This window comes from Stegostoma tigrinum, chromosome 23 (genome assembly GCF_030684315.1).
Source record: "Stegostoma tigrinum isolate sSteTig4 chromosome 23, sSteTig4.hap1, whole genome shotgun sequence".
In the NCBI taxonomy this organism is placed as follows: Eukaryota; Metazoa; Chordata; class Chondrichthyes; order Orectolobiformes; family Stegostomatidae; genus Stegostoma; species Stegostoma tigrinum.
Genome location: NC_081376.1, coordinates 39007693 through 39021465, shown reverse-complemented (window position 1 = coordinate 39021465; position 13773 = coordinate 39007693). Strand labels below are relative to the sequence as shown.

Genomic DNA, 13773 nt, shown 5'->3' with positions numbered 1-13773 from the left:
AGCTCTGATCTCTATTCAAGTCAACAGGAATAAAGCTGAGGAAAGATGTAGGCTAGACTGCCAATTTGCATTATCCATTTTACACAATTGAAGATTGAAAGTTACAATGTATTACTTTGGAAACAGAAGTGTATGATTGCAACAGGATCAGGCCTGGTTGCTGGGAATTTGCAAGTGCTTGCAAAAACATTTATCAGCACTTGATAACAGGTTTTTTTTTGCCTGAAACAGTCACAGTCCCTTCGGACAACATCTTCTGACTATGACAAAAAAGAACTTGAGCATGAAGTTCACAAATATAATACTCCAAAGAACAGCATCACACTTCTAAAGCTTAAAATGGGCAGCATGGTGGCTCGATGGTTAACACTACTGCCTTACAGTGCCAGGGGCTCAGGTTCAATTCCACCCTTGGGCAACTGTCTGAGTGGAGTTTGCACATTCTCCCTGTGCCTATGTGGATTTCCTCCCATAGTCCAAAGATGTGCAGGCTAGGTGGACTGGCCACAGTAAATTGCCCCATAATTTCTTGGGATGTGGAGTCTAGTTGGATTAGCCATGGGAAATGCAGGGTTATTGGGGATAGGCTGGGATGCTCTTTAGAAGGCAGGTGCAGATTTGATGGGCTGAATGGCCTCTTTATGCACTGTAGGGATTCTAAGAATGTCCTTCCCACTAAGTAGCTGAATTTGGTTTTACTCATTCATGGCATTTGATCATTGGTGACATGGCCATTTATTACTCATCTCTAATTGGTCCCAAGAAGTTGATGGTATGCTGCCTTCTTAAACTGCTGTGATCCGTGTGCAGTAGGAACACCCACAGTCTTCTAAGGAAGGGATTTCATGGATTTTTACATGTCAACAGTGAAGAAATGGTGATATATTTCCAACTCAGGATGGGTTTGAGGGAAATCTGGAAGTGCTGATAGTCTAATGCACATGTTTCCCTTATCAAAGAGTCATAGAGATCTACAGCACAGAAAGAACAAGTCAAAAACCAGCACCTATCTATTCTAATCCCATTTTCCTGCACTTGACCTTGTCTGCCTTGGCATTGCGAGTGTACATCTAAATACTTCTTAAATGATACAAGGATTTCTGTCTCCACCACCCTTATGGTGAGTTCCAGATGCCAAATGCTCTCTGGGTGAAAAAGCTTTTCCTCACACCATCTCTGAACCTCTAACCCTTACCATAAATCTATCCCCATGATCATCTATCCCTCAATCCAGGGGAGAGTTTCTTCCTGACAGCCCTATCTAAGACCCTGTTAGTTTCATACATCTCAATCATGTCTGCTCTCAATCTCCTCTGCTCTAAGGAAAACACTCCATCTGTCCAATCTAACTTCAGCAATACCCTTTTAGGCAATAACATTTTGGAAGTTAGGGAGGTGTTGACGAAGTCTTGGCGAGTCGCATCTTTCAGGTAGTCAGGTAGTTTATGGAGAGGCGTTAGCTTAGCGGTATTATCGCTGGACAGTTAATCCAGAGACCCAGATAATGTCCTGGGTACCTGGGTTTGAATCCCGCCACAGCAGATGGTCGAATTTGAATTCAATAAACATCTGGAACTAAGAATCTAAGAATGACCATAAATCCATTGTTGATTATTGGGGGGGAAACCCATCTGGTTCACTAATGTCCTTTAGGGAGGGATGCTGCCATCCTTATCTGGTCTGGTCTACATGTGACTCCAGACCCACAACACTGTGGTTGACTCTGAACTGCCCTCTGGGCCATTAGGAATGGGTGATAAATGCTGCCTGGCCAGCGATACCCTCATCCCATTAATGAATAAAAAAAGGAGACAACTCATCTGATTTGGTCATCAGTAGGTGAAGAATTTGCTGTTTTCCTCAGTACCATTTGGAAGTAGAAGGGAAATCAGCCATGATTCTTGCTGTTGATCATTATTCAGTGATCCCTGTTCATTTGTGGAATCCAGGTGAGGGCAGATATAGGCTTCTTATGTGGTATCCAGCTGCAGTTTTATACCGTCTTATATCATACGTAGAGCATGGCCTTTTAAACATGGTATTAGATGCAACCACAAGGCACGGAATTACAGCAAGTCTCAATATCTTCAGGAGAGGTGGAAGAAGACAAAATTGAGAGTAAGAGAAAGATTAATGTAATGTTAAAAGAGAAATGTATGTTTAAATAGACTTTGTTCATTTATTTGTTATATTTAACCACCATAGAAAGCATCCTTGCAATCTGCTGGGGTGGCGCAGTTGCTCAGTGGTTAGTACTGCTACGTCACGGCACCAGAGACCTGGGTTCAATTCCATATTCAGGCAACTGTCTGTGCAGAGTTTGCACATTGTCCCCATGTCTATGTGGTCCTCTCAGTCTCCATCTCAGGCAACCTCTCAGTCTCCATCTCAGGCAACCAGCTTGTAACTGATGTCCATTTCAAGCCCACCGACTCCCACAGCTACCTAGAATACACCTCCTCCCACCTACCCTCCTGCAAAAATTCCATCCCCTATTCCCAATTCCTCCGCCTCCGCCGCATCTGCTCCCACGATGAGGCATTCCACTCCCGCACATCCCAGATGTCCAAGTTCTTTAAGGACCGCAACTTTCCCCCCACAGTGATCGAGAACGCCCTTGACCGCGTCTCCCGTATTTCCCGCAACACATCCCTCACACCCCGCCCCCGCCACAACCGCCCAAGAGGATCCCCCTCGTTCTCACACACCACCCCACCAACCTCCGGATACAACGCATTATCCTCCGACACTTCCGCCATTTACAATCCGACCCCACCACCCAAGACATTTTTCCATCCCCTCCCCTGTCAGCTTTCCGGAGAGACCACTCTCTCTGTGACTCCCTTGTTCACTCCACACTGCCCTCCAACCCCACCACACCCGGCACCTTCCCCTGCAACCGCAGGAAATGCTACACTTGTCCCCACACCTCCTCCCTCACCCCCATCCCAGGCCCCAAGATGACATTCCACATTAAGCAGAGGTTCACCTGCACATCTGCCAATGTGCTATACTGCATCCACTGTACCCGGTGTGGCTTCCTCTACATTGGGGAAACCAAGCGGAGGCTTGGGGACCGCTTTGCAGAACACCTCCGCTCAGTTCGCAACAAACAACTGCACCTCCCAGTCGCAAACCATTTCCACTCCCCCTCCCATTCTCTAGATGACATGTCCATCATGGGCCTCCTGCAGTGCCACAATGATGCCACCCGAAGGTTGCAGGAACAGCAACTCATATTCCGCCTGGGAACCCTGCAGCCATATGGTATCAATGTGGACTTCACCAGTTTCAAAATCTCCCCTTCCCCTACTGCATCCCTAAACCAGCCCAGTTTGTCCCCTCCCCCCACTGCACCACACAACCAGCCCAGCTCTTCCCCCCCACCCACTGCATCCCAAAACCAGTCCAACCTGTCTCTGCCTCCCTAACCGGTTCTTCCTCTCACCCATCCCTTCCTCCCACCCCAAGCCGCACCCCCAGCTACCTACTAACCTCATCCCACCTCCTTGACCTGTCCGTCTTCCCTGGACTGACCTATCCCCTCCCTACCTCCCCACCTACACTCTCTCCACCTATCTTCTTTACTCTCCATCTTCGGTCCGCCTCCCCCTCTCTCCCTATTTATTCCAGTTCCCTCTCCCCATCCCCCTCTCTGATGAAGGGTCTAGGCCCGAAACGTCAGCTTTTGTGCTCCTGAGATGCTGCTTGGCCTGCTGTGTTCATCCAGCCTCACATTTTATTATCTATGTGGTTTTGCTCTGGTTTCCTCCCTCAGGCCAAAGATGTGTAGGGTGCCTGGATTGGCCATACTAAATTGTCTATAGGGTGCAGGGACATGCAGGCTAAATGGATTAGCCATGGGAAATGCAGGGTGACAGGGATGGGATTGGGTGGAATGCTCTTTGGAGGGTTGGTGTGGACTTGATGGGCCAAATGGCCTGCTTTCACATTGTCAGAATTCTATGATTTCATTTAAAGGCTTTTGAGTTGTTGTAACTTGACAACAAGAGCAAGATCGGAATAGTTAGGTGTGTTGATTTAGATTTTCTCAACTTAGCTCGAAGCTAGGCCTGTTAGATATGTTAGCACTTTCTCGCTTAAAAGCTCTTGGATGTCTCAAACTCTTGCCTCCCCAAATCCATATGAAAGCCATTGAAATTTTCAAGATTTTTTTGTTGAGGACATCAAGCAATATGGAACACTGGAGAGTGGATGGAATAGAGATACAGACCAGCCATGTTCTGACTGAACATAACTCTGCCTATTCTTAAAATATAAGGCACTACTTTCTTCACAACCTTGAGAAAGTAGTCAATCACCATCTCCAACTAAAGGAAGGTTAGAGCTGGCCAGCCGCACAATTTCTGTTTTTTAAATCAATAGTTCCATGCAATCGTTTTGTAATAAAATCTCGTTTGCCACAATAGAATTTCACTGTTGATGTATGAGACAGATGGTAATTTAGTGGGAGACAGACAAAACAGAGTTAAATCAATATTTCCAGAGCCGAGAAGCCTGTTACTTGTACAAATGGAAACGAATAGGGAGCTAAAGGGTGAGGTGGATGATTGAAGACTTTTCTTGACACTTTATCTCAGTGGGCTGCATTTCTTTTCACTGCACAATAAGCCATTTAGAATTCAGTGAGTTCATGGCTGGTCTGTGGCTAAACCACACACCAGTATGCCCAGAACTGACTCTGAGGTAGGAACAGTGTGACTAGCAGCATAACAATATAAGAGGGGCAAGGGGCTATTGTGGTGCAATGGTAGTATCCATATCATTGATCCAGGAGGTCCAGGTTCAGGTCTCGTCGGCTCCAGAGGTGTTTAATAACATCTCTGAATAGGTTGGTTAAAATACCTTTAATATGGGCTTTTGCAAATTCCACCTCTCGCTGTTAAGCTTCAGAAATATACTGACGAAAGCATCCACACTCTGATAAGCATTTCACCCAATCCCAGACCCCCAACCTATCCCACTCTCTTTACTGTCTGCCTGTGCTCATTTTTGTTGGAAAATACATAATATTTCCAACAAATTCAATCATGGAAGAAGCTGGCACAATTTAAAGTCCTATAGTGCATGGAGCAATACTTCTTAACAAGCTATGTGGGAGCACCATTGTCTTGAGTGAATCATACAGCACAGAATGAGACCATTCAGCCCATCATGTCTGTCTTGGTTCCTTGAAACAGCTCTCCAATCATCCATTCTATACTGTTTCCCTTTAGCCTTGAAAATATCAGTTATTTATCCAATTTCCCATTGCAAGTTATTGTTGAATCTGCTTCTATCACTGTATCAAGCAGCACATTCTGGTTCATAACACCTTCCTGCTTATCTATTTTATTCCTCATGATTCTGTGCTTCTTTTGACAAGCACCTTAAATCTCTGTCTTCTGGTTACTGACCCTCCTGCTAGAGGAAACAGTTTCTCTCTATTTACTTCAGCAAAAGCCTTCATAATTTTGAATGCCCCTAACTAAATCCCTTCTTAACCCTCTGTAACAATCCCCAGTGCCTCAGGTCTCTCCATCTCGTCAACCCAGTAAAAACTCAGTTGCATTTTCTGTTGTTGCCATGACAATAGGTAACAGCAGGAAATGAATGGGAGACAGAGAGACGGCTTTTTTTTTGTTCATTGAAGCTGACAAAATTGATTTTGGCTTCATCACGTTTTGACAGCTATTACACTGTGTAATTAACAGTCATCAAAGATGCAAGCTATAAAGGGGGGGCCACACTCAGCTTGCAGCCGCAGCCACTGCACCCCCCCTCCCCCCCCCGCCACTACCTTGAATTGATCTCTTACAGAAAGCACTGCATACAGCATTTCAATTAGATACAAACCAAAACTCCCCGATGTGTGAACTTAAAATGAAGATACTATCCTATAACGATCCTCAACATAATTGGTTCTTTGCAACAGATGTTAAATTACAATCCCATTGCATGTCCAGGTGCAAAACCTCACTTGGAGGGATGACATCCTATGAATTCTGAGTTACGTAAGGAAGATTCAAAGTCCCTAACTAAATCTCTGAACATCTTTTTAAAGCATTCGTTGTACTGTTTAGTGATTGTAAAATATGCATTTTATACAATCTTAGACCCCTCCATATTAAAATACAGGCTGGAAAATTTACAATGAGCACTTCCTTACCTTTGAACCTCTGCTTCTATTAGCTTTCTAACGTTTCTCTTTGGGGCTGAATTGTACATGCGTTGTATCAAGTGGCTTTAAGCCATGACAGGGTTTGAATAGATGACAATGGCCATCTGTCATTCAGCCTGTAAAGCAGTTCCATCCCTGAGAATCACCTCTGGTCATCATAGATCCACCTCAGGAGTAGGTTTGTGGAAAAATCAATTCAGAAGCAGGACAAGTGTGCAAAGTGAGCATGTAATGAAGTGTTATCTAGTCAGCATGCACTCTATATCAGGAGATTACATTTTTTGATGCCAGTTTGTACAAAGAACTGCAGCATGCAAAGTGCAATAAAATTGGGATAAGAGATTGCGAAGACAGGGGGAAAACAACTGACATTCTCCTGCTGTATTGATTCCTTGATTTTCAATGTTAGTCTTAACGTTATCCCTTGGCATTTTTTCAAGATTTGGTGTAATGTAATCGTGTCAACTAGAGCTCAGTTGTATCTGAGTTACAATGTTAATGGTTCATGTTCTAGTCCAGATAGCCGGGCTCAACTTCAGGCTGGTCCTCCAGTGCCAGCTCTGAAGGGTACTGCATTATTCAGCAGTCGCCTTTTGCAACATAGGTTAGACCCATGCCCCATCTACCTCTCAGGTAGATGTAAAAGATCCCACGACACTATTTGGTCAGTGAGAGGAATTAATCTGTGCCCTGGGCAATGTTTGTCCATCAACCAGCATTAAAAAAGGTTATTTACTTGTTATCACATTGCTGTTGGTGGGACTGCTTCATTGACTGTAAAGCACTTTAGGAAGCCCTGAACTGATGAATGCAGCTATATTAACATAAATGTTAATGACTTCTATTTATTAAATAATGAATGTTATATGGGCATACCAAATGTATTTCCTCTGGCTTTAGGTCAGTGCTTTGGATGATAATTTTACAGCAGATATAAACAGTTCCTTCACCTAGTTTCAGCAGAACGCATATTTGAACAGAGCAATTTTGTAAAACATAATCATCCATGTGTGATAGAAGATTTTGGTCAAACTATCGCTGATATTAGTGTGGGTGGAGATTAAATCATCATTGCAATGAAAACACAGAAGTAGTAATTGGATTCCTTGTGCTTTAGAGTTGCTATACAATCGTACATTCCTGCTGTGCTCATCCAGCTCCACACTTTGTTATCTCGGGTTCTGCAGCATCTGCAGTTCCCATTATCTCTGATACGTTCCTAACCTACTTGTGAAAATGTCCAAAATGAACCTTTCAAAGTGCTGCAGCAATGTTACTGCGATAGAATAAAACGAACCTCTCAAAATGAATATTGATTTTTGTTTTTCGAACTATACAGCTACCAATGTTTTATGGCATGCATTTGTAAAGCTGTCCTTCAGGGAACACCATTGTCCTTAAAATGTCAACAATGTGACCGCCTCCACAACTAATGGAACAGTTTTTATTCCATTTTCTCAGGTGATGTAATGTTTCTCCAGGTGATCCAGCAACTGTCAACTTGGTGTCAATGATATCCTCTTGCCTTTGCCCTGTGTTCCCCAGATGATTGAGCACTCTCTTATCCATTTCCTTGGTGATCCAGTTGATGTAACCCCACTGTCTCTGAGATTTTGATCCTGCGGCTGTTAATTCATTTTTCTCTGGTAATCTAATACTATGTGGGCATTGGCCAGGCAATCTTTTGATCAGATAGAAACAACACAAGAATCATGATGAAGCAAGATAGAGGTGTGTGAAATATTGTGCATATTAGCTGATTAACTTTCAAATACGCTTGTATTCCTGTCTGGTATTTTTCCTCATTATCTGTAATTTGTCTATTGTATGTATTTCTCTGTGTTTTGAAAGACCTGGTTTTCTGGCTTGGAGTCTTTGGCATGCTTGTTTCTTTTTCTAGGACTCTGGTAAGCCACAATAACGTAATCAGCCCTGTTCTAATCACATTGTGCCTTACCTTATATGATTCCAAAACACCTTGAATAGAGAGAAAGGAGGAATGGCCTACTCCCAGGACAGGCTACTAGTGAATGATTCCCATCGTAGTACAATATGATATTACCAAGAACAATGAATTAGGCAGATGTTTAAACCAAACTCTCCCAAGAGATTAAGACTTGACAACAAAACGTAAACACAGATTAGAAAAAACAAATGGTCAAAATAATTATTCACTAGGCCTCACTTATAACTTCCAAACCATAACTGTGGGGAAATGGCATCACACAGTAGATTACAGGAATTCTAACCTGCTGAATCTGTTTTCTTTGCTCATTTATTTTTGCTAGACTGTACAAAAACAAAATTAGATACAGTGAGCTGCCGGGTTTCATATCAAACCAAACCCTTTTCACTCTGTGCCATGGTACAGATTTAGCAAGAACCTGCCTTACTGTTGTTGAAACATCACAACTTAATCTGGAATGTGAAAAGGAAAGGCAGAGGGGGAAAAGAGTTTTTTTTTAATAAAGAAAAGCACATTCAAAATGTGACTGACATTCCTGCAGGTTCCCGCGGTTCTGAGTCAAGTCCTTCCCACCTGTCTCCAGTGCAACCAGTCACGACCACGCCTGAGGAGATCTGGGTGCTACGGAAACCATTTGCAGGTAGATTCGGTGAAAGCGTCTCCAGCCACATTTCATTTCCGCTTCAGCAATAAATACTGGGAGCCTCACTACATCTGCTATTGTAGCCCTAAGGGAAAGCATTTTTTTTGGTGACCAGAAGTTCTCATTGATGTTTTGGCCAATATTTACCCTCACTCAACACCTTAAAAAACACAGATTGGTCAGATTGCTACCATGTTTCTAATAAGAAAATAATGACCACGCTACAAAAAGGGAAATTCATTGATCGCAGAAAGATTTGGGACACTTCAAGGTTGTAAAAGGTGCTGTATAAATACAGATGTTCCATTTTTATTTGTTTGACATTTATTGTCCATTTTGTTGGCGGTCACCTAATTCTCTGGTAACCAAGCGAAGCCTCAATTCTCTAACTGCAACATCCAGTCTGACCTTGAGAATTACGTGTTGTATTACTGCCCAGTAAAGCCCAGAATATTTCAGGCATGTCAGCAGAAAACCCCAACCTATGCCACATTGTTCTCCAAAGATCAGATGAAGTCCAAATCCTGGCCTGGAACATGCCATGGGAACCCCATGGCTAGCATGCACTAATTCAATTCAGTTTGGTACCAAACAGGTTGATGCTTGGTTCAAATCAACCCAGTTAACCAGCCACACATGAATAATTCATGTATCACAAAGACTGAAGTCTATTGACTACGCTGGTAGATACATCGAGCAACGATAGTCTAGTGCCCTGCAGATTTCCTCTTTGTGTTGATGTCAGCGTTGAACATTGTAATGTTAAATGTAATCTAACCATCTGCTGTTGAGTCAGTGCAGGGTGTTAGAACACACAGTAAATGACCAGCTCAATTTTGGATTCTACCCAAGGAAGTGGAACCAATTGGTTGGATCTTTGTGAGCCAATATAAACACGATGGGCTGAATGGCCTCCTTCTGCGTTGGCTCATTCCCCTAAATTGGATTTTAGCTTGAAATATTTAGCCAAGTGTTTGTCACATTTTCACAAAGCTGTTGCCAAGACAGAGTTGCTGCAAGATATGAGTGTGAGAAACAAGAGTGTTTTCAGCTACATTCAATTAAGGCATGGAACGAGACAGTTGCGAACTAAATGATTTAATTAAAAATGGGTGAACAGCTCCAGAGAGAAAAATCATGTTAAAGTTCTGTTATCGTTCAAAACCATCACAGGCAAGAATCTCTCTTGTACTCTCGTGTCTTTGGGGTTACATGAATGTTGCACAGCAATGTCTCCTGCTTCTGTCATTTGTCATATGTCCTTTTGTCACTGCTTTAAGTGCCAGGTGGCCCCAGTAAATTCTGTTGATGAGTGCATTCTAATTTTAAAGTTGAGTTAGAGTTTGATGAAATCATGTGACGTCAGTTTTGGCAAAGAAACAAACTGCTTCATTTACTCGCTTCATATATTCATGCAAAGAATTAGACAAAATCATTTCAAAATGAGACAGTCAATTTACCTTGACTCACTTAGTATGGAATGCCACCATCATGGCAGCAAAGAATTTAATGCCCTCTTCACCCTCGAGGCTCATTTTACCTCCACTTTTTTATGTGACTAGACAGAAGCTGCCGTGGGAGCATTGAAAAGAAGGTAGGTCGTTAGTTCCCGCATTACTCACGCTGAACGGCTTTAAAATGAAGATAACATTACCGGCCATGGACCTCCCATCAACAGCCCTCACAGCCTCCTTTCCCACAAAGCTTTGCCTCTTTCTGTAATAATGCCTGCAAATATTATGTCCCCACTGATGAACAGCTGATCGGCAGAATGTTAATGAAACCGGGCCACAGAAAGAGAAAACTGGTTTTCACATTTGGCCTGCACCCACTCTGAAAATGCTCGGGTCATAGATATGAAGTTGTGGTAATCATTGACAAACACACAGACACAAATAAAATGCTGCAGGGTCCAAAACCAGACAGTGTGGTTTTAGTCATGATGTGTTTACAGATGGATAAGAAATCCCTTTGCTACCTGATTTCTTATATTACCCAATTCTTTTCAAATTATTTTGCAATTTCAAACTCAGCAGTATCATCAGCTCCAAATTGGAGCTCTTATTAACACCCCATAAATTAGCCTGTGCTTCACGCTCTGGTGTTTGAGCAATGAAACACTTAGAAATATTAGCGAGTTTTGAGAAGATTTGTAGCTCAGGTTGAGGTTCTGGATGTGAGTTTGCTCGCTGAGCTGGAAGGTTCGTTTTCAGATGTTTCGTTACCATTCTAGGTAACATCATCAGTGAGTTTCCGACGAAGCGCTGGTGTTATGTCCTGCTTTCTATTTATCCGGTTGGGTTTCCTTGGGTTGGTGATGTCATTTCCTGTTCTTTTTCTCAGGGGATGGTAGATTGGCTCTAAATCAGTGTGCTTGTTGATGGACTTCCGGTTGGAATGCCATGCCACTAGGAATTCTCGTGCGTGTCTCTGTTTGGCATATCCTTACATACAGATGAGGAAGGACACCACTTTGATTGGGACAACACATCCATCCTAGGACAAGCCAAACAGAGACACGCACGAGAATTCCTAGAATTCTAAAAAGAACAGGAAGTGACGGCACCAACGCAGGAAATGACATCACCAACCCAAGGAAACCTTACCAGATAAATAGAAAGCGGGACATAACACCAGCGCTTCGTCGGAGGCTCACTGACGATGTTACCTAGAATGGTGACGAAACGTCTGAAAACGAACCTTCCAGCTCAGCGAGCAAACTCACATCCAGAACTTAGAAATATACTACAAAGATATAGCCCTGTATTTTCCTCTGTACAGGAGTTTTGGGAAGTCGCTTAATGTTAACCAGTAATACAAGTTCAAATTCAGAACTATTGCAAAGTGGATGATCTCAATGTCAAACATGTTTGAGACTTCCGAGGTTTAATTTCATTGCAAGGAAATAAACATTACACAGGGCTTCAGTTTTCGAATTGTATTTGATATTTCAGATTGACTCGCAGCTGTATATTTTATAAGAGTCAACAACTTGTATTCTTAGACCAAAAAATAATATAAGGCACTTCGGAGGAGTGTTTTGATGTTGGACAGTGCACTACATAAGGCAATATCAGAGCAGATGACTAAAATCTTGGCTGGAGATATGTTTCAGAGAGCGTCCTAAATGTGGAGGGAGTAGGTAGATGAGGTAGAGATGCAGTGGGAGAGATTAGCACCCCAGTAGCTGTGGGTACGGTTCCCAGCATTGAAGAAGTTAAATGAGGGGATATTCAGGAGGCTTCAACTTGGTTAAGCGCTGATATCTTAGAGAGTCATGAGGCTGGAGGAGATTACAAAATCTGGGAATGGAGAGGCCGTGGAGGGGCTTAGAAACAAAGATGAGAGTTTATAAATTGAAGCATTTCTTCAGTGTACGTCAATAAGCATGGGGACGATAGGAGAATGAGCAACAGAATTCTGAATGAATTCAAGGGAGATTAAAGCCAGGATTGGGCCACTTCAATTGCAATATTTTAAAAATACAAGAGTCTTTTAAAAAACACCTGGTCTGCTCAAACTTGCAGGCATTTAAGGAGATTAAATCAGCTCATTTTGAGGCAAGCTACGAACACAATTCACTGAATGTACATAAAATGTACAGAGTAGATTTTAATTTTTACATAACACTAGCAGTTCAAGGCTCTGTGACTAGAGTCTGTTACTTACACAAGAAAGAATGTCACAACCTACTCCTCAAAGTTGATGTATGTGCAAAAGATGTTGAATTGGTTCGGCATCTTAAATGTACTGACAAGGTGGGAATGTAACAGCTCTAGTCCGTGACTGTTTTCACTGCTTATTAATTCCTCCCAGAGAGCTGTCTCAGTTTAATTACTGAGGTGATGCCTGTAGCAAGACGGCTGTGTTTGGCTTCATTCTGTAGGGTGGTGAGGGTGGTTTTGGAAGCAATTTCACACAATGGCAGATGTTCCAGTCATGATACAGCTGCAGCACAGCACAGCATACAGTCCCGGGCTCCAGTATATTGTAGGCCCATTGTCTGTGTTTTCAAGACAATGTAGGAAACTGGTTCTCTGTGTTCAGAAGCTTTCTGCAATTTTGCATGTCAGCTGCCATTTCTAGTTTGATAAATTGCTGGGGTGATCTCACCACATGCTATTGCCTCCAATGGTCTCTTCACTACTGGTCACCTGACATATCCAGATATACTTTCCACCTCCTTCCCATGCTATTTGGAATATAATCAGACTCTCTTAAGTTTCCAAAGAAATTAAACAGAGCACTACCCCATTGTGAATAGGGACTGGGTGAATCTGGGATTTCAGATGTGCGGAAAGTCCAGAAGTACGGGGTTCATTCCTCTTGGACCTGCAAATGTTAAAGGGAATGTTAATATAATAGAGGTCTTCAAGTAATGAGGGGGCAAGGTTGATAGGAGTAAAAAATAAATTATTTTCTCTGGCAGGGGGTTAGTTAGCAGAGGATGCCATTTAAAGGTAATCGATAAAAGGACAAGTGGGAAATTTGTTTTAGCAATGAGTTAGTATAATCCAGTATGCACTGTATGAAAGGGAATTGGGTACAGATTCTGTCACGTATTTCCAAAGCAAAGTGGGTCAATACTTGTAGGAGAAATATTTGAAGAGACCCGAGGGAAAAGGGCAGGAGAGTAGGACACGGTGGCTTCCACAGAGCTAGGACAGGGTCAGTGGATACAATGGTATCTTTCTGTGCAATTCCACATTGTCTCCCATTGAGGTATAGCGTGATGCAGAATGGGAAAGCTCTGTACAACAATGGGCTGCAAAAACATTGAGAAACCGACCAAAGGTCTAGAATAGATGTTTGTTTTGTTTCAATAACAAGATTTGCAATACCCATCAAGTACCTCAGAGATCTCAAGAGGTCCATTACTTGGGCTGATGAGGGAACAATGTCAGAAGCTCATGAGGTAGGAAACATCCCACCTAGAAATGTCTGTGTTTCAAGAAGTGAACCTGAGGCAATAAGCAGGTGTTT

At 42.7% G+C, this 13773-nt stretch overlaps 1 protein-coding gene across 8 annotated transcripts in view; it reads left to right on the top strand.

Moving 5' to 3' along the window:
- caskin1 (CASK interacting protein 1) overlaps positions 1–13773 on the top strand; it is a 598608-nt gene that overhangs the window by 505399 nt on the left and 79436 nt on the right. For 5 of the 8 annotated variants that reach the window (XM_048551875.2, XM_048551874.2, XM_048551873.2 and 2 more), the window contains one exon: positions 8689–8787. The exons of the other annotated variants lie outside the window; for them this stretch is intronic. In XM_048551875.2, the coding sequence (XP_048407832.2) occupies positions 8689–8787 (99 nt within the window). The remainder of the gene's footprint in view (positions 1–8688; positions 8788–13773) is intronic. 8 annotated transcript variants of the gene reach the window in all.